This window comes from Symphalangus syndactylus, chromosome 14, assembly GCF_028878055.3.
Source record: "Symphalangus syndactylus isolate Jambi chromosome 14, NHGRI_mSymSyn1-v2.1_pri, whole genome shotgun sequence".
Lineage (NCBI taxonomy): Eukaryota > Metazoa > Chordata > Mammalia > Primates > Hylobatidae > Symphalangus > Symphalangus syndactylus.
The window spans coordinates 94,333,631-94,356,306 of record NC_072436.2 but is presented as its reverse complement, the minus strand read 5'-3'; the positions used below and the strand labels follow the sequence as shown (position 1 = coordinate 94,356,306).

General features: G+C 35.5%; 1 protein-coding gene across 2 annotated transcripts in view; it reads right to left on the bottom strand.

Moving 5' to 3' along the window:
- PIGF (phosphatidylinositol glycan anchor biosynthesis class F) overlaps positions 1-22,676 on the bottom strand; it is a 36,513-nt gene that overhangs the window by 4,843 nt on the left and 8,994 nt on the right. The window contains exon 5 of one of the 2 annotated variants that reach the window (XM_055243700.2): positions 6,723-6,831. The exons of the other annotated variant lie outside the window; for it this stretch is intronic. Coding sequence (XP_055099675.1) covers positions 6,723-6,831 — 109 coding nt within the window. The remainder of the gene's footprint in view (positions 1-6,722; positions 6,832-22,676) is intronic. 2 annotated transcript variants of the gene reach the window in all.

The following is a 22,676-nucleotide window of genomic DNA, read 5'->3' as shown; positions in this document are numbered from 1 at the left end:
GCCACCGCGCCCAGCCATAACGCAATCATCTTTAATACATGCTGTTCTTCATGTGAAATGTCTGTTACAAGAGCAAATTCAGGAGCTGTACAACATACTGGCATTACGTTAACCATCTGTAGCCTTACCTCAGAAGGAGGAATGATTCCCTGCTGCTGTCATTTTTCATAAATTTTAAGAAACAAAATTTTAAGTACAGATAGTGGTTTTAAACTAATCATTAGTAGGCATTTGTGTTAATTTTTAAAGGTTCATATGAATGACTCCATTCATTCAAAACTATTTATTGAGCCCCTACCTTAACCCAGCAGTTAAAGGTGTAAACTAAGATTAAATTATTTAATTTTGGATACATTTTAGTATAAATTCTTAAAAATGTGTTCCAATATAATAAATATTATTTATAATTTGGGGGGAGATTTACACTGTCACAGGTAATATGGAGAAACTGACCTATCTGCAAATCAGAATACCTATAGACATTTAGAACAACTCACAACCATTAGGATTACTGTCTCTCTCGAGATAAAAAGGAAGATAAAATCCAGTTCTCAATCTCCCATGAGCTACTTTTCAATACGTTTGTTTTGTTGATTGTGCTTATCACAAATTTGCATTTGCATGACTGAGAGTTCATCTTTCAAAGCCTGCTGACCTACTGGTTATAAATAATCATTTATATTCTCCTCCAAAATTGGTCTTGAACAGTATGTTTTTCCAGATATTCCTAAGGTAAATGTTATTGTCTGATACAGGAATACATGCACAAATGAATCTACTCATTGGGATACATTTCTCTAGTTAAAAATCTGCACTCATCCATGTATACACTCTCCTGTGACTAAGAATACTACTTTAGGAAGAGTTATTTGCGAAGGGGTGTGTAGTTCCTGGTCTGGAATTCTTGTCAAAATGACACTAAAAGGTCCTGGTCACAACTCATGCAAACGAGTTAACTTGGCCAGCATTATTCTCTCTCACATGAAAGTCCTGTTAGCAGAGCATTATCAACATGATTACCCTACAATGAACACGCCTTTTAAATCCAAAACCATTTCATGCCAGTTAAGTGTTAACACATTTTTCTCATGCTTGAAACATATAAACCATATTCATATAAATGAGTATTTTATTTTGGTCTAAAACACAGTATCATCCCTTTGGTAATGGAAATACCAATTAACGTAAAAACCTGCAGCTCTTCAATCAATCAAATCCGTAATCTTAGTTTTAATCTCCCTCCAGCATTTTGCAGTAATTCATGTAGTTATAATGCTATGATTCCTAATTTCAACTTATGAAAGAATTATCTGTGGCATCTGTGACTTTAGGAAATGAATATACATATTTCACAAATACTAAATTTCTAACCTGGTAAAACTGAAAAAAAAACCCCAAAATTTTTTAATACAACAATGCCTCATTTATCTGGTGTCTGATGGGAATAAGTACAAATATTTTAAAACAACTTTAAATTGTTTCAAACACAATCTCAGGTGTCTAAAATTCAAAATCTCTGAATTCACTTATTTAAAATACTTTATATCAATTTTCCTTTTTACCTTTGTAAGAAATAAGCATCCTAGAAGAGACTTGATTATTTGGTTCAAATCTTTTTAAAGATTGTAGCACTGAAGTCCGCAGTTTAAAGGCATGTGTGGATTTGTTAGGGACAAAAGCATTGCATATTAGCTTTAAATATCCTCCTACAAATAAGTTACAGCCTAAAATACAGACACCACCACAATGGTCAAGGCATTTAATGAAAACAATGTGGGGAAAGAAATGAAATATAATAAGTACTTTAGCATTCCAGAGAGACCTAAGCTATGACCATTTTTTAAAAAGAAAAGCCATATTTTAGTCTCCAGCAATGAAAAGAATCATGGTGCAGTGGGGCTGTCATGTGAATCTTAAGTCTCCCTCTTCCCACCTGAGTAATGCTAAGCAAGATGTGTACTCCTCCCCTCTCACACTGGGGCTTTCTAGTGTATCAAATGGGAGTAAAACCTACCTTGCACTACGGTTGTCAGGATTAAGTTACTCGTTTGACAGTGCCAAGCCCCGTGCAGGGTACATGGAGAGATCTACAAATGCTACGTTTTCTTTCTACTGTCATCGGAAATGTCAGACAGGATTGAAAATTATGTGAAATCCAAATACCCTAAATTGGCATAACTAAATACCAGAGAAATAGATAAATTAATAGTCCACTCTACCAACTGAAAGACTGCTGGGCAGAAAAAACAACAAACTGAGACAATTAACATATTCTCTAATATATGAGAACTCAAATAAATAATGGAATTTGCATTTTTTGAAGGCTAAAAATATAGTCATTAAACTATGTCTTTTCTAGGTCACAAATGCCTGTAACATTAATTAAGTAATAACCACGTGTCAGGTGCTGAGCTAGGCATTTTAGAGGGATTTTATTATTTCATCCTCACTAGCAAGTGACAGAGCCAGGATTTCAACCCAGTAATCTGACGCCAGAACTCCTAATCATCATGTTACCTCCCATTAATAAAACATGTGAGTTTAAAAACCTTATGGTCAATTTCCTGTGCTCAGAATAACCAACAATATTTCTTAACCTTCCACTAATTTTTTATAACATGAAATACTAGCCATGTTTTGGTAAGACATTTTCCAGATGAAAAACCTCATAGCTACATATTCTATGAAATAGTTACAGCATATTAAATCTAAATCACAGTTCAAGTCTAAATTATTAAATAATTAAATTCCAGTCCTGGGTGTATTTAAGTATCTGTTGTACTTACTTACACAGAACATATGCTTTGCATACAGTAATAACAACAAATACTTAATGATTAGCTATTTAGTTACAGCAGATAAAGAATCAAATTATAAAATACAAAGGTTTTCATTAGTCCAAGTATTTATTTTGTCAGCAACTATAAGCTTTCTCTAGAAGATGAAAAAGGCTATCTGGATTGTGGGAAATTCAAATATTTGTTTTCTTGCTGAGATTTTAAGGCAAATAATTAAGGGAGAGGCAAGAAGATGACTTTCAAATATTAAAACAACAACAAAGATGACCAACAGTATAATGGATATCTACCCTACCATATACTCTTTAACCACATCCCCTTGCTGCCTTCTACAAAAGAAAGGCTTCCTCCAACTATAAAGATGCCTAATCTTTCATCACTTGCCATTATTTAAAATCACTTAAGATTTATATTAAGTTAAAAAACTTTTTCATTGAGATCACATATTTTCAGTGGGCCTTTCCAGTCATTTAATGAAAAAATTATTTTAAACATAAAAATATGCTTGAAACAGCTCATTACAGAATCCACATCACTATAATCTTATGCTTGGTCTCAGGAATGTTATACAATGATTTGAGTTCAAAGTAAAGAAAACTGAAATAAAACATGTAGATTTTGTGGGGTTTTGTGTGTGTGTGCATGTGTGTGTTTTTAAAGGTATAATTGCTTAACAAGATATTCCTGTTTCTCTGACTGGAATATAAATAAAACCAGAACACAATCCAGAAAAGCTTGCTTTACCACAAACAGACCAAATCTGTATTGGGCTACAAGGAACACAGAACAAGAATCTCTTCTTTTTTTTTTTTTAATTTTATTATTATTATACTTTAAGTTTTAGGGTACATGTGCACAATGTGCAGGTTTGTTACATATGTATACATGTGCCATGTTGGTGTGCTGCACCCATTAACTCGTCATTTAGCATTAGGTGTATCTCCTAATGCTATCCCCCCCCCTTCCCCCACCCCACAACAGTCCCCAGTGTGTGATGTTCCCCTTCCTCTGTCCATGTGTTCTCATTGTTCAATTCCCACCTATGAGTGAGAACATGCAGTGTTTCTCAGCAAACTATCGCGAGGACAAAAAACCAAAGAATCTCTTCTTAATACATGTTCTATTTTAGATAATAAAGTGTATACTGTATTGTCTTCTCATGAAATTTTGCTCTAACAACATCTCCACTTTTAGAAAATGCCATATTCCCTTATCTGATTTATTGCTTCTCTGGGAGATGCTGTTCTGTGGAGTTAGAATTATTAAAAAATAACAATAACAAAAAAACAAACAAACTTGTTTGCTGGAAATAAAAAGTGAAAAAAACCTCATTTCTTTAGTTTATTAGTGAACAACTGCTAAAAGGGCAAGGGGCAGATGATTGCTATATGAATAAAAGATTTTTAATTATACATCAATTCTATCATTCCCTCAACAATACATTTCATAATTTAAAAGGTTTACAGTGAATACGTGGGTCATTAACTTGGAATACTCTAAAAACAGCCCAATAGTAAAGATAATTACACGGCCAGGAATATTCCAGCTGAATGAAACGCTCTTAATGGAAACCAACACTTGTTATGTATTTAAATTAGATTTAAAATTAAATTAATTTCCAGCTAGCTAGAAAATCTTTTTAAAAAGTCAGTAATTCAAATAGAAACTTTATATTAATTTAAAAAGTAATACCATCGATTTGGATCTAGTTCATCCTTATTGTTAACAAGCACTGAGGTAGAAAAATGGGTCATCAGCTAAAAGCCTGAACAATCCCAACATGGGTGACTGAACTGTAAATAATTAAGATACATATTTTCTAAGCAAACCTAAACACATATTTATAAAGCACATATATTCATTCCCCTTAGTTCAGTTTCTACTTCTGCACTGTCTTGTAAACAGAAAAGACTTAAATTATGTGTAGTATATCACACCTTTACACCCTAAAGTACTGCATCATATACAAAATGATACGTTTATATTATCTTACCAACTTATTAAAGCTGATGTCCCATAGTACTTTATTTATCAATACTTTCTATTTAGATTTAATTGCATTACTTGATAGTAATGAGTCTACACAGTTTCAAACAATTTTCTGTGTATACTTTTCAATGATTTTGATTGTCCTCCAATTTAGAAATCACTGACACTCTGTTGAATGACATCAAGTATGGATGACTTCTATAAGATGTCAACTTAAGAAACCTTTACTAGCATCAAAAACTTGGGATGGGTATCTGTGATGATACACACCCCAAATCTCCAAGGATTTCTCTAATATGGTGATGAAGAGTTAAATCAGGGAAGGGCAAACCTACCAGAGTTATTAAACATGAAAGAACAATTTGACTTTCGGGGAGACCCAACATCTAACTGAAAGCACAAAGAATGGAGCTAAAGGTAGGCAGTTATGTGCAAGGCACACAATCTGGATCCCACATTTGGCAAATGAGGTATGTATCAAAGATTTAATTCATCAATTCATTAGCTAGGACTTTACAGAGAAAATTGGACGAATATGCAAAGATGTACGTTTAAGTATGATAATGACCATATTTGATAATAAAATATTAATAATAGTAAAATAGGAAATGACCTAAATGTTCTTTAATAAAAAACTGGTACAATATTTTACACAAATAATTGAATATTACATATATGTAAGTTTTCATTGACATAGAATGAGCTCCATAATATACTGCTGAGGGGGAAAAGCAGATTAAAAATAACATGATTATAGTTACAGGCATGGAGAGAGACAGCTGCAAAAATTATCACCAAAAGCAAATGGAGGTTTCCTCTGGGTGGTTGGGGAGGAAAGTAATTTTTACTTTCTTCCTTAGAATTACTAATACTGCTTAAATTTTCTAAATAAATATACATTATCTTTGTGATCAGAAAAAAGTTCTCTTCATGTTGGAAAAAGAAAGCACATTTATTTTTTAATACCATAATTCTTTTTGGGAGTAATTACTCTATGAAACTAATTAGAAAAATTCATGAAGCTATAGATTCAAAGATTTTATCACAGCAGTGTTTATTATCATAAAATACTGGCAATAATCTAAATGATCAATAGTGAATTTGTTAAATAAGTTTTAAAGTAACTATATAATGGCATACTACAAAGTCATTAATATTAAGACAAAGATACAGTCATCACTGTAAGTTCAGTGACCTTGGGAATGTTACATACCCTCTAGGTGTCAGTTTCCTCATCTGTAAAATGGGTATAAAAAGAACACTTACCTCACAGTGCTTTACCTAGCATATCAGCTTTATCTTATTGTGATACAAGACAAAAAATCTGATGTTTGTGAGCTTTCTTGATAACACAGGGCACTGCTGCAAAAATTACCTTGCTATCTGCTTCTAAAACTTTCAAGATGAACATTCAATCTGGCCATCAATTAAGTTCAGAAAATATGAATATAAGACCACCAGGGCAATAAATATCAAAGCTGAAAATAGGACATTTCTGTGACTATTAACCTAGTTTTTAAAAATTCCTATACTGGCTGGGCTCGGTGGCACACACCTGTAGTCCCAGCCACTTGGGAGGCTGAGGCAGGAGGATCATTTAGGCCTAAGCATTAGAGGCCAGCCTGGGCAAGAGAGTGAGAACCTGTCTTTTTTTAAAAACAATAAACAAACCGCCTATATACAATCACAAACTAAGCTTGTTTATTCATCTGTACATGTGCAAAAAATACTGCTAGAAGATAAAACCAGGGCTACCTGGACGCCTGTGGCACTGGACAGTCCCTATTAAGAAGCTGCCCAGATTACAATGACTGATAGAAGTGGTATCCCTACTTAATTGAACAACAGAACAATTTACATATACTAGTTTGCTTCATCAGTTTTACTATCATTGTACAAACATTCATTTTGTTGCTTTAAGTAACTGAAACCAACCTGCCATGGTCTTTCCCAATCCAGTGGAATAGGAAGTGCTCCAAGCCATGCTCCTACAAAACTAGAAATTGTAGTGATCTGGAGACTATTCTCCCATATGGATGTAACTCTGTGAAACACAAATTGGTACATCATTGGTGGTATATACATTAGCTGCTGGAGAATCCAACAAGCACTCGCACACATTATCAGTATACATGTATTTTCTGCTAATTTAAAATGAAAATCTCAAAATGACATATATTTACCATGAACTATTAATAGTTAATTGGTAAGAAGATATAAAAGTTTTCCATTGGAAAGATAATATATAGATGCAGTAGGAGTCAAACCATGCTAAAGAGCATTTGTAGAAACAGCTAAGTCTTCCACCCCTATCATCAACTCCTGGTTCCTTTCCCCACAGGCAACTGCTATTACCAAATTATTACATATTCTTCCAGAAATATTTTATACAGGCACAAATACATATATAATTTTGTTTTGAAGGATATATGTACATTTGCATAAATCACATGTACATATGTATATTTCTTCAAAACAAAACTCAGATGCATCATGTTATAAACCGAGTTTTGCTTGTTTTTCCTTGGTAAGAGCCATAACAGTATTCCATTGTATGGATGGTGCATCATTTATTCAACCAGTCTTTTTTTTTTTTTTTTTTTTTTGAGACGGAGTCTCACTCTGTTGCCCAGGCTGGAGTGCAATGAAGCGATCTCAGATCACTGCAACCTCCGCCTCCCGGGTTCAAGTGATTCTCCTGCCTCAGACTCCTGAATAGCTGGGATTACAGGTGTGCACCACCACGCCCAGCTAATTTTTGTACTTCTAGTAGAGATGGGGTTTCACTGTGTTGGCCAGGCTGGTCTCAAACTCCTAACCTTGTGATCCGCCCACCTCGGCCTCCCAAAGTGTTGGGATTACAGGCGTGAGCCACTGCACCCGGCCTCAACTAGTCTTTCTTACAGCACATTTCATTTATACAAACCAATTCAATTTACTTGGCAAGAAACAGGCAGAGAACAAGAACAAAGTATTTCAAAAGATCTGATTTTGCCTACCGTTCCTATTTACTAAGTGCACATCCGAGAGTGTAAAGGTGGAAAGACTTAATTCTGCCATTCTTTTACTAGGTGTTAGTTTCAGCATGGCCCTCATAGTGTGAACACTTCATCATGTAGAACAGGAGTCTGGTTACAGTCAGGTAAAAGCCCACTGCAATGCAATAAGTGGGGTCCAAATATTCAATTGTTTAAATTGCAAGGTGAAGTTACTGTGAAGTTAATGAAAAGTAGCCTCTTCTAGATAGTATGGGGGAAAACATTTGTTTTGTTAGATGATTTATCTAATTAGAAACAGGCCAATTATTACACACAAAATGTACACTGAATTTTAAAAGTTCCAAATGATGACAAGTCAGTTCACAAACCAATCCCTCTATCATCCTCCATCTCATACTCCCCAACTACACAAGATAAGACCTTAGCTTGTTTCCATTGAGAAGGAGGGCTAAGAACGGGCTAGAGCCAATCACATATATCCAAATTTGTACTATTTGTAGGGCTTTATTATTCTTTTTTATTTCATATGACAACTATAAATATGTCAGCTTTTTCAACTAGCATTCAATAGAACAGAGATCTGTTCCAATGTTGGAAGGAAAAACTGGCCAAGTTCAATGTAAAGGGAGTTGTACTGTTCAAGCAATTTAAAGGATTTTCTAGGGCAATTTTTGACTACATGTGGCTGACAATGTTAACTAAGCTTCAATTTAACACACACCTCCTCTATACCATAATACATAAAGTGATGTGCCTGGAAACATAAGGTGTGGTAGAGGTGGAGAGCAGAGATTACTTTCTGTTGGGAAGAATTCACTTTTTCTATTTTATGGAACAGGAGGAAGTTCAGCTGGATTGGAAAGAATACGTAGCATTAGGTCTTAAACTGGAGGACTGGAGAAAGAGCTGCACTGCAGAAAAGAGAACATAAGTCAGATTGCTAGAGGCCAAGTGGAAGAATGAGAAATAAGGCTGGGAAAGTAGAGCAGAGTTAGGATTTTTTTTTTTTTTTTTGAGACGGAGTTTCGCACTTGTTGCCCAGGCTGGAGTGTAATGGAGTGATCTCAGCTCACCGCAACCTCCGCCTCCCAGGTTCAAGCCATTCTTCTGCCTCAGACTCCAGGGTAGCTGGGATTACAGGTGTGTGCCATCACACCCAGCTAATTTTTGTATTTTTAGTAGAGACGGAGTTTCACCATGTTGGCCAGGCTGGTCTCGAACTCCTGACCTTGTGATCCACCAACCTCGGCCTCCCAACGTGCTGGGATTACAGGTGTGAGCCACTGCGCCTGGCCCCCACACGCCCCGCCCCCTGCCCCCCGCCCCCCCCCTTTTTTTTTTTTGAGATGGAGTTTCGCTCTTGTTGCCCAGGCTGGAATGCAATGGCGCAACCTGGGCTCACTGCAACGTCCGCCTCCCAGATTCAAGGGATTCTCCTGCCTCAGCCTCCCGAATAGCTGAGATTACAGGTGGCTGCCACCACGCCTGGCTAATTTTTTGTATTTTTTTTTTTAGTAGAGATGGAGTTTCACCATTTTGGTCAGGCTGGTCTCCACAGTTAGGATTTTTAAAAATAGCTTTATTGAGTAGAGTCAAAAATTATCCTAGAAAATCCTTTCTAGCCATACAATTCATTAATTTCAAGTATACAAATCAATGGTTTTTAGTATATTCACAGAGTCGTGCAGCCATCACCACTGTAAGTTTTAGAACATTTTCATCATCCCTAGACTCTTTAACCATTACCAATCACTCTCCATTTCTCCTTCCTCCCAGCCCTAGGCAACCACTAAGCTACTTTCTGTCTCTCTGGATTTGCCTATTCTGGACATTTCATATAAACGGAATCATAAAACGTGTGACTGGCTTCTTTTTCCTAGCATAATGTTTTCAAGGTTCATCCATGTTGTAGCATGTATCAATATTTCATTCCTTTTTATGGCTCAATCATATTCCCTTCTATGGATATTCCACATTTTATCCATTCAACAGCTGATGGACATTTGGGTTGCTTCTGCTTTTTGGTTATTATGAATAATGTTGCTATGAACATTTATGCACAAGTTTCTGTGTGAACATGTTTTTGTCTCTCTTGGGATTACACCTAGGAGTGGAATTGTTGGGTCATATGGAAACTCTTATATTTAATCACTTGAGGAACTAACTACCAGACTCTTCCAAAGTGGCTGAACCATTTTATATTCCCACCAGCAGTGTATGAGGATTCCAATTTTTCCACACCCTCCTGACACTTGTCATTATCTTTTTTTTATTACAGTCATCGTAATTGGTGTGAAATGGTATCATGGTGATAGATTTAGGGTTAGGATTTTAGAAAATTCTTAAAGTCAAACTAAGGAACCATGAAGGTTTTTAATCAAAGCAACTTTACGATCAGAGATGTTTCAGTAAGATTTATGTGGCCGGGCACGGTGGCTCTTGCCTGGAATCCCAACACTTTAGGACGCAGAAGCGGGTGGATCACAAGGTCAGGAGTTCAAGACCAGCCTGGCCAACATGGTGAAACTCCGTCTCTACTAAAAATACAAAAAATTAGCTGGGCGCAGCGTCGGGCACCTGTAATCTCACCTACTCGGGAGGCTGAGACTGGAGAATCGCTTGAACCCAGGAGGCGGAGGTTGCCGTGAGCCAAGACCACGCCATTATACTCCAGCCTGGCGACAGAGCGAGACCCCATCTCAAAAAAAAAAAAACCTCTAAGCTCTAAGTTCCTTGGGCTAAGAGGCAAGATCCATGCCTTCACATTTTTCATTGTTCCAGAACACTTGTGGTCATCTTATGTTTATTAAAATAAAAAGTATGATCATCCAAGAGGTTGCCCTCTATTTTGTGGTAGCCAGGTGTTTATGATCCTACATATAATAAATGTAGAAAAAAGGGAGCCAAGACCTATTTTTAAAAATAGAAAAACTCTGTAGCCTGTCTTTTTAAAGTAAAAATTTCATATTTATCAAAATAATATATGTGACATCTTTAAAGTAAAGGAGTACAATTAAACTAATAATAAAAATAGTGGTCTCCTCTTCCATCCCTCCCCACTCCTGATGTCTGCTCCAAGGCAGATATTTTCAACTCTTTTTGCTGTTTCTTCTATTTACCTCAAATTAAAAAAAAAAACAAACATAAATTAAGCATAGATTTTTCAAGATTAACTTACTTTCTGCCATCTTCTATGGGAGAAGATTTAGCACCTTTTACCTACAAACTGCCTACCTCCACATACACATTTCTCCCTCACTCATGTCCGTTCTACAATGGTAACATCTTCTCCTTTCAAACGAATCAATAGTAATGTCTACATTATGATGATTATAAAACTGCTAATCACAGTAAACCACAATTATACATTTCTTTTCTCATAGTAAATATAATCTTTAATTGTCCATGGATGTTAAGAACTGCCTCTTTTTCCCCCCTCCGTTTGCTTATGTACCTGTCATTAAATAATTTTCAAATATTCCAAAGAAGCTAAGTAATACCTCTAAATGCTTGATCTCTTCTCCCTGCTCCTTCCATCTTTTTGGAGCCACCTAGGACTGCTGCGCAACTGCTGTGCTGTGGGGTCCCTTCACGAGCATCTTGTGAATTCCCTTTGCCTCTCTCAGTTCTTTTGGATCTGCTCTTTCCTAAATTCCAAGACTTCCTCCATCTATGTTCCTTTTTCTTTTCTTTTTAAGCACCTCTTTCAATAGATTCCTGAGAAAGGAATTTCCTTTTTCAGCACCTCCTTCCATAGATTCCTGAGAAAGGGTACATGGAAAATAGATTCTTAGAGATGTTTTAGGTCTGAAAATGACTTTACTGTAATTTTTGGGAATCATTCTGCCTCAGAATTGGTGGGGGATTTTTTGTTGTTATTTTTTTTGAGATGAAGTCTCACTCTGCTGTCCAGGCTGGAGTGCAGTGGCGCGATCTTGGCTTACTGCAACATCCACCTCCTGGGCTCAAGCGATTTTCCTGCCTCAGCCTGCCGAGTAGCTGGGATTACAGGCGCCCGCCACCATGCCCAGCTAATTTTTGTATTTTTAGTAGAGATGGGGTTTCACCTTGTTGGCCAGGCTGGTGTCGAACTCCTGACCTCAAGTGATCTGCCCACCTTGGCCTCCCAAAGTGCTGGGATTATATGCGTGAGCCACAGCGCCTGGCCCTGCCTCAGAACTTGGAAGGCATTGCTCCACTGTTTTCTGATTCCCACTTGAGAAGTTCAGTGCCATTCTGGTTTCCCGTCCTCTGTAGGTATCATGTTTCTCTCATTCTCTAGAAACTTTTAGAATGATCTCTTTATTCCTGGTTATCAAAAATTTCACAAAAATGTTTTTTAAAGTGTTTTTTTATCCACTATGCTGAAAATATATGGGCCTTCTTAATCTAAAATCTCAGGTATTCTGGTTCTTAAAATTGTCTTCTACTTAAAGATCTTGTTTGATCAGATCACTTAAGAATTTTTCCCTTACTCTTTTGCTAGGAATACTATTATTTTGAACTAATTTCTGCTTTTATCTTTTAATTCATTTTGCAATCTTTACCTTTTTGTTTGACTAGGGAATCTTTTCAACTTTTGTCTCTACCTCCGTTGAGTTTAATAGTATTTTTATTTCCCAAAAGTTTTCTTGTTCTCTGAATATTCATTTTGACTGCCTCCTGTTCACCTTTTATGATAAAGTTAAAAAAAAAAAAGTTTTTAAGTTATCTTCTGTCTTTATATACTGCCTCTATTTCCCCTGAGTTTCTTTTTTGTTGTTTTCATTTCTGGATTTTATTTGAGGTATTCCTCAAATATCTGGTGATTCTTTACTTCTCATTCTACTTAAAACACCATGTATGAAATGTCCAGACTAGGCAAATCTACACAGATAGAAAATATATTAGTGTAAGCTTGTCTAACCCACGGCCCATAGGCTACTTGTGGCCCAGGATGGCTTTGAATGTGGCCCAACACAAATTCATAAACTATCTTAAAACATTATGAGATTACTTTTTTTTTTTTTAGCTCATCAGCTATCGTGAGTGTTAATGTATTGCATGTGTGGCTCAAGACAATTCTTTCCTTCCAATGCGGCCCAGAGAAGCCAAAAGATTGGACACTCCTGTAGTGGTTGCCTGGGCCATGGAGAGAAGAGTGGGAATAGGGGATGACTGCTAATAGTTATAGTTTCTTTTTGATGTGGTGAAATGTCCCAAAATTAGATTGTGGCAATGGCTGTACAATTGTGCCTATACTAAAAACCACTGAATTATACACTTTGAGTGAATTCTATGGTATACAGTTATATCTCAATAACACTATTTTTAAACAACAGCAACAACAAAATGAAACATTAAACAGTTGACTGGATGCTTACAATGCATAAGTAAGATAATTCAAGCAGGGGGATGCACAGAACTAGGGACGGGGTAGGAACCTGACTTTCGAGAATCACAAAATGTCAGTACCATTTTCCCTTGAAAGAAGTATTTCAATATTCTACCTAGATGGTATAAGCCTGGCTCCTAGTACTTTGGGCCAACCAGGGGAAAGGGGCTAGGTGTAAGGTGGGGACTCATGGTTTGAGATGTAGGATTTCATTTAAAATTTATTCCCCAAAGAGGTTGTACCCAACAGGCCCAGTATCTGGGGACAGCCAGAATAGCTGGGGATATGAAGGGTACAATTATATTTTCTTCACTTCTCCTCCCTGCACTGTTTAACTTCCATTGCTTGTATTAGTTTTTATTTACGTTGTTCTACAACTCTAATTCATTCAATTATTTTCTTGATATAATGAGTCCCTTTAATGTACAAATTGGAGAATCCCCTCATTTGTGGAAACTGTCTTCTGTCATATCTTTGAATCATTTTTTGTTGGGTATTTTAGAGTCACTAACTAGTCTTATGTTTGCATCTCTTTTGTTTCTCCTCTATATTTATCACATCTTCTCTAAATGCTTTATTCTTCCCAACCCCCTCCTTACCCCTCATTCATTTTGATTAGCTCAAACCTTTCTTCCATGCTAAAACCTGACTTTCTGATTTGTCTGTTTCTTGATATTTTTAATTTATGCCCTGTAATAGTGAACTTTGCATTCTCAATTTATTTCACTAATTCTGCAGTCTTCTTCTCCACGTCATTTTGTTTCATGATTTCATCTTTGCTCTTAATTTATTCAATTCATATCCTTAGTACTATTTTTCATGGTAAACTGTGTGGAGGTTTTTTTGTTTGTTTTTGCTTCTAGGATAGCATTTTCTCTCAAGCCAGATTCTTCATCTTCTGCATGCCCTTTTTCCTTCTTCTATAGTGCATTTTTAGGGTTGTCATGCTGTTTCTTTTCTCTTGCTCATACTTCACATGGGAACACGTCCTATCTTAACTAGCCCCAATTTTCCCAGTCTTGAAGCTGCCTTTTGAGGACTGCATGTTATTTTCTACTGAGTTTTCTGCAACATGAGGCAGGAAAGAGAATGGAGGCAGGGAGGCTGGGTAAGATAAATGCTATCTCTGTGATTCAGTTAGTAATATTCCACTGAAATTTAATAAATGGTGGTTCTATAAATCAGACTTAAAAATTCATGGCCAAGGCTTATGCCTCCTCTTAGAAATCAGATGAAGCTACTATAGTGCACAGTCTGCCCCCTTGGCAGATCCCTGTAGGTAGCAGCCCTGGTAGATTGATAAGAGGTAAAGAGGCCTGATGGGGAGTCAGGGAAACCTACACTCTATTGGTAGGAATATGTATGTGGGTATATACATATTTTTCAAATTAGAACTTTAGTTTGACAGTGTCTATCAACTTCCTTTGATCTAGGAATGTTACTCAAGTAATCTAGTCTACAAAAACCTTTGCACAAGTATACAAAATTATATGGTACAAAGATATACCTAACAACATTATTTATTATCATGAAAATTTGATAATAAACTTTAATAGGAAATTAGTTAAATAAATCATGGTACATGGAATACTTGTAATGATGATTAATTGCTCAATATTCATCTCAACCCTGATGATTAGACTAATTAATTAAACATTGATGAACCCATTCTGTTTCCTAATGATTAGGAAAACTCAAGGAAGAGAAGCTGCTGCCATCCCACTACCAGTCTGAGGATAATAACAGGGAGAATCGGTAAGAAGCACAGCCATACCATGACTATCTGTATCTAGAGCCATCCAATTTCCGTTATGTGACATAATCAGTTTCCTTATTATTCAAACCAATATAAGCTGAAGTTTTATGTTACTTATAGAGATATACTAGCTAAGAATACTATGCAAGAAAAGGTAGATTATACACACACACAGATAACGATGTTCATAACACATTAGTGGGAAAAAAGTTATAAAGCCATCACTAGTTTAACTATTTTGTTTTAAAATTATATATATATATAATTAATACAAAATTCGAAGAACATATAAAATCTGCTAGTAGTTGTTCATTGCTCTATGATAGCATTACTAGGATCTTTAACTTTCTATATTTTTGTTTGAATTTTTACTACAAACATTTATATACATTATTTTGTAATAAATAAGATAAAAAAATAGGTAAATTCTTTTCTATTAACTAATTTCTAGCATCACTGACATTAATGTAGTCTCATTTTATAAGTTTCCATAATAAAGCTATTTGAATTCTACGGTTATTGGCTAGTTTTTTCAAAGTTAAGGAATATATGCACAGTCAATAGGGCTCAGAATAAATGGCTCCCCTGTGAACAAACTTAAGAAGTGACTAAAGCAATGTTACAGACCAACCTTCATGACACTGTGCTCCAAGTACTTGTCCAAATTATTTGACTCCACTGGAATTCATTACATCAAATATTAATTGAAGTAAACAGGCCATTTTGAGTGCCTACTATGTGCCAGACACTGTATCAGGCACCTGAGGGTAGTTCATAGTCAACACTCATGGTTTAAATACACTGTCATCAAAACAGTGTTTGTTTAAATAGGTTTAATTTTTTGAACTGCTAGTCTCTTCATCTAAAAAAGAGACACTGTACAACTCCTTCTAGTGGCTAAAGGCATTTTACAAAATTCTAATATAAATGTTTTCCTTCCCCACTGAATATTAAAACAAATGCCTCTTTGCCACTAAATTTTTTGCCCACATTTATACTAAATTACCTACTTTTTATATGAGTACATCTTTGGTCACTCACTATATTTTCACTCTTAGTGTCCACAGTGGTTGCTTCAATATAAAATCTATTTCAATACAAAGATGACAAAAAGAGGCTGTTATCTTTGTCTACACAAATAGGTCTTATTGAATGTTTTCACCTTAGCTAGATCACTACTTTTGGCAATATTTTTGTTTAGTACCATTCAGGAATCTATTTAGTTCACCCAAAGTGATCAGGTTCTAACTTAAACATTCAAATAACAGCATAAAAGAATTGATATGTCAAAAAGCAAGTTTCAATGAACTATATAGGTGTATAGTAGTCAGATTATTACTTTCCTTTATAAGAAAGTCTGCAAATAAAAAAAACAAAAACAAAATAATTTTAATGCCAATGCAATAACTGAATTAAATTAGTACAAACTGAGTATATTATTTAATAAGTATAACAATAAGAAGTTGGCAGAATATTTTAAGAAACCAAATGACTTGTCCACTTCCAAGTTTCTTTATAATAGTATTCTTTTGTTTTGTTTTCCTGGAGTAACTTAACATTTACTGTAAGGAGGAATCCTGTTAAAATAGTGTCTTTTAGTTATGTATAAAATCCCAATAGTATCAGAATTGATCCTTAACTTGTAGGATGTAGTTCCTATACAGTTCACAAGCTCAAAGCTTTGGTGTTCTCTGTCTTCACATGACTATCATCTGTTCAACGTAAGTTTTCTACAAACATGCAAATAAATACATTAAAAACTAATATATAAACTTATTTCACTTAAAAATATTATAAAACATTTATATGGATTCAACACTAATTGAGATGTCATGCCAATTCAAAATTAGCCTGTTCACACTGAACATCTGAATTGTTCATATTTTAATAATACTAAAAGGGCTGTCTTTAAGTTAAAAAAATACACACAAAATTCTACTGTGTTTTACATATTAAAATACAAGATCAATGATAAAAATATTTAAAGCTCTAAAATCTTCAGTTGATACTTCAAGTATTTTAAATACTTTTTATTAATTAGAACTACAGCATAAGAACTTCAAATTGAAATTTTAATTTCTGTTCTAAATTATTATTGAGTAGGAAAAAGCATGTATTATTCATGTATTTTGTACAATCTCCTTGAATAATAATAGAATTCTTTGAAATTAAAGTTGTGACTCAGGAAGTCCTAGCTAGAGCAATCAGATGAGAGAAAAAAATAAAGGGCATCCAAATTGGAAAGAAAGAAGTCAAATTATCCTTGTTTGCAGATGATATAATCGTATATTTGGAAAAACCTAAAGACTACCAAAAACTATTAGAATTGATAAACAAATTGAGTAAAGTTGCAGGATACAAAATCAACATACAAAAATCAGTAGCATTTCTATATGCCAACAGCAAATAATCTGAAAAAGAAATAAAAAAGTAATCCCATTTATAACAGCTACAAATAAAATTAAATATCTATGAATTAACTTCACCAAAGAAGTGAAAGATATCTGCAATGAAAACTATAAAACACTGATGAAAGAAATTGAAGAGGACACAAAAAATGGAAAGATATTTCATGTTCATGAACTGGAAGAATCAATATTGTTAAAATGTCCATACTACCCAAAGCAATCCACAGATTCATTGCAATCCCTATCAAAATACCAATAATATTCTTCACATAAATAGAAGAAACAATCCTAAAATTTATATGGAACCACAAAGACCCAGAATAGCCAAAGCTATCCTGAGCAAAAAGAACAAAACCGGAGGAATCACATTACTTGACTCAAATTATACTACAGAGCTACTGTAACCAAAACAGCAAGGTACTGGCACAAAAACAGGCACATAAACCAATAGAACAAATAGAGAACCCAGAAGTAAATCCATACATCTACAGTGAGCTCATTTCATCAGAGATGCCAAGAACACACACTGGGGAAAGAGCAGTCTCTTCCATAAGTGGTGGCAGGAAAACTGGATATCCATATGCAGAAGAATGAAACTAGACCCCTAACTCTCACCATATACAAAAACCAAACCAAGATGGATTAAAGACTTAAATTTAAGGCCACAAACTATGAAACTACTAAAAGGAAACATTGGGGAAACTTTCCAGGACACTGGATTGGGCTAAGATTTCTTGAATAATACCCCACAAGTACAGGCAACCAAAGCATAAATGGACAAATGGAATCACATCAAGTTAAAAGGCTTCTGTACAGCAAAAGAAACAATCAAGAAAGTGAAGAGACAACCCACAGAATGGAAGAAAATATTTCCAATCTATCTATCTAACAAAGGGTTAATAACCAGACTATACTGGGAGCTCAAACAACTCTACAGGGAAAAAAAACCTAATAATCCAATTAAAAAATAGGCAAAAGATCTGAATAGACATTTCTCAAAAAAAGACATACGAGTGGTAAACAGGTATATGAAAAGGTGCTCAATATCACTGGTCGTCAGAGAAATGCAAATCAATAATACTACAATGAGATTATCATCTCACCCCAGTTAAAATGGCTTTTATCCAAAAGGCAGGCAATAAATGCTGGCGAGGATGTGCAGAAAGGGAACTCTCATATACTGTTGGTGGGAATGTAAATTAGTACAACCATTATGGAGATCAGTTCTCAAAAAACCAAAAACAGATCTACCATATGATCCAGCAATCACATTGCTAGGTACATACCCAAAAGAAAGGAAATCAGTATATTGAAGAGACAGCTGGACTCCCATGTTTATTCCATCACTAATCACAATAGCTAAGATTTGGAAGCAACCTAAGTGTCCATCAACGGACTAATGGATTAAAAAAAAAGTGATACATACATGCAGTGGAATACTACTTGGCCATTAAAAAATAATGAGATCCTGCCATTTGCAACAATGTGGACAGAACTGGAGGTCATTATGTTAAATGAAATAAGCCAGGCATAGAAAGGCAAACTTCGAATGTTCTCACTTATTTGTGGGAGTTAAAAATTAAAACAATTGAAATCATGGAGATAGAGAGTAGAAGGATGGTTACCACAGGCTGGGAAGCGTAGTAGTGGGGGTGGGGGTGCAGAGAATGTGATTAATGGGCACAAAAAAGATAGAATGAGTAAGATCTAGTATTTGATAGCAAAACAGGGTGACTATAGTCAATAATAATTTAACTGTACATTTAAAAATAACTAAGAGTATAATTGGATTGCTTGTACAACCATACATACAAAAGATAAATGCTTGATGTGAATACCCTGATGTGATTATTATGCATTGTATGTCTGTATCAAAATATCTTATGTACTCCAGAAATGTATATATCTACTATGTACACACAAAAAAATAAAAATTAAAAAATAAAGTTGTGATTCAATATGAATAATGCTAACTACATATTGGAGCAATTTCAGTATAACTAGTAATTTTTTGTGAATATTTATATTATCACTGCAAAACCATAGATCTTTGAATTTTTAAATATTTTTGCTTAAAAGTGAACATTTAAGAAGGCAAACTCTAATGTTTAACAAGTTAATCTAATTATTTCCTAGCTTATTCAAAATTTGACATGCTTTCTATAGTAAAATTTGGAAGTATAACAAAAGTACTAAGAAGAAGTGAACTAACTCTAGTGTATGGTGGAAACATAAAGACTTGGATTCTTCTCTTATGTCAAAGTTCAAATTAACTTCACATTAAATTAAATGAAAAAACCAGCCCTCCTCCACAGTTATCTATGCACTGTGCTCCTTGGTCTGTCACCTAAACTAGGAAGAAATACTGAGACAAACTGCAGTAAGGATTGAAAGTATGATACATAAAATGTTCCCTGACATTTTTTAATCCATTCAACAAACATTTCTTGAGCACCTACTATTTGATTTCATTCATTTCACTCAGTTCTGACATGGCCCTGCAAAGTACATATTAGTTTTATTCTAATCATATTACATATAAGGATATGTGAAGTTAAGTAGCTTGTCTAAGATCACTTGGCTGCTAAGAAGTAAAAACAGGGCAAGAATCTGTTTTCTGATCCTCAATTACTGGATTCGTCTAACTTCTATACCATCTAATTATCTAGATTCCAATCCCAGCTCTACTACTTCCTGGCTACAGAACTGGGGCAAATCACTTAACCTGTCAGCTTTCTAGGTTCTTCATCTAGAAAATGGTGAAAGTGAGTATCTCACTGGATTGCTCTGAGAAACTCTATAATGAAAATCCTTTAAAAGTTATTAAAATATTTTTGCATTGCTATTTCATGTCATGTGCTATGTGATATTATATAAAATGTTTTACATTACAAATTGATAATTTTTAGCCATAGTTCTCTGGAGACTAGGCTGTTCTCCAGTATGTTGGAAATTTTAGGACAACTTTTGCAGTCTACTGAAGTTTAGGTGACATCAGAGAAATCTAGCAATTTCCTGACATAGGCCTACTTTCCATAAGCAAGAAGAAAGTTAAGTACTGGCAAAATCTAACTCATTATAACTTTTATTTTGACTAGGTAGTACATTAATGTGGTTCAAATTTCAAAAGATAGCAAAGGATATTCAGTGGAAAGTCTCTTTACTTTGTCCTCTAGCTTCTCAGATCCCCTCGCAAGAGACAACAGGTTTTATCAGTTTCTCACATGTCCTTCCAGAAATATACATGTATCTATGCCCTCTGACAACTTCTGACATAAATGGTAGCATCCTGTACACATTTTTTCACCTTGCTTTTTTCCACTAACTTATCAGTAAATAAAGAGTTTTGTTTTGGGGTTTTTTCTGTTTTTATGTGTTTAGTTTTTACAAATGCATAGTACTTCACAGTGTGGGTTAAATTTATCCTAGCCCTATCCCTTATTAAAGGATATTTAGGTAATTTTCAATGCTGAAATGAGTAATCTTATATATTCAACATTTTGTAAGGGTGCAAGTATATCTACTGGATAAAATCCAAGAAGTAGAATTGCTGGGTCAAAGAAGTGTATTTGTAATTTTTACAGATACTACCAAACTGCACTTTATAGAGTTTGAACGCTGGAGCTTGCTTCTCAAACCCTTAACACTACCATGTGACCCAGCAACCCCTCTCTTAGGCATACCCAAGAGAAATAAACACCTATGTCCATAAAAAACCTATACACAAATGTTTGATGCAGCTTATTCACAATAGCCAAAATGCAAAATGTGGAAAGAACCTAGATGTCCATCAACTGATAAATGGGTAAACAAAATTTGATATGTATCCATACAATGGAATATTATTCAGCCACAAAAAGGAATGAAGTACTGAAGCATGCCACAACATAAACCTTGAAAACATTATGCTAAGTAAAAAAAGGCAGTCACAAAAGATCACATATTATAAGACCCAATTTATAACAAATTTCCAGGATAGGCAAATCTATAGAGACAGTAAGTAGATTAGTGGTTGCAAAAAACCACTGAATTGTATATTTTAAATACGTGATGTGTACGGTATGTGAATTATATCTCAATACTGTTTTAAAAAATACCCACCTCCCAGCTATCCCAGTTTACTACGTGTCATGAGCCAGACAAACCCACATCTGGTGTTAATTTTCCCTCAGATTTCTAACAACCATCTCACCACTTCGCAATAACTCACAATAGGCAACCCTTCTCATGTCTATTTCCAGAAGCAAACCTTTACCAAGGAAACCTTTTCCAAGGAAAAGTGCCATGTTTATTGTAATATTTGGGTGCAGGCACACCTTTTAGATACTGCAGATTTGGTTCCAGACCACCAGAATAAAGCAAATTGTACAATAAAGTGAGTCATATGTATTTTCTGGTTTCCCGGCGCATATAAAAGTTACATTTCTACTATATCATAGTCTATTAAGTGGGCAATAGCATTATGTTTTTTAAATGCACATAATTTAAAAATACTTTATTACTAAAAAATGTTAATTATCTGAGCCTTCAGCAAGTTGTAATCTTTTTGCTGGTGGAAGGTGTGGCCTTGATGTTGACGGCTGCTGACTGATTAGGGTGGTGGTTGGGAAGGCTGTGGAAATTTTCTTTCTTTTTTTTTTTTAAGACTGAGTCTCACTCTATTGCTCAGGCTAGAGTGCAGTGGCGCAATCTCGGCTCACTGCAACCTCTGCCTCCTGGGTTCAAGTGATTCTTGTGCCTCAGCCTCCCAAGTAGCTAGGATTACAGGTGCCTACGAGCACGCCCAGCTAATTTTTCTTGTATTTTTAGTAGAGACAGAGTTTCACCATGTTGGCCAGGCTGGTCTCAAACTCCTGACCTCAAGTGATCTGCCTGCCTCAGCCTCCCAAAGTGCTGGGATTACAGGCATGAGCCACCACGCCCAGCCGGCAATTTCTTTTTTTTTTTTTTTTTTTTTTTTTTGAGACAGAGTCTTGCTCTGTCGCCCAGGCTGGAGTGCAGTGGCGCAATCTCGGCTCACTGCAAGCTCCGACTCCCGGGTTCACGCCATTCTCCTGCCTCAGCCTCTCCGAGTAGCTGCGACTACAGGCGCCCGCCACCACGCCCGGCTAATTTTTTTTTTTTTGTATTTTTAGTAGAGACGGGGTTTCACCGTGATCTCGATCTCCTGACCTCGTGATCCGCCCGCCTCGGCCTCCCAAAGTGCTGGGATTACAAGCGTGAGCCACCGCGCCCAGCTGGCAATTTCTTAAAATGAAATTTTAACCATGAAGTTGGTCTCATCAATTGACTCTTCCTTCCAGAAAAGATTTATCTGTAGCATGCCACGCCGTTTGATAGCATTTTACCCAG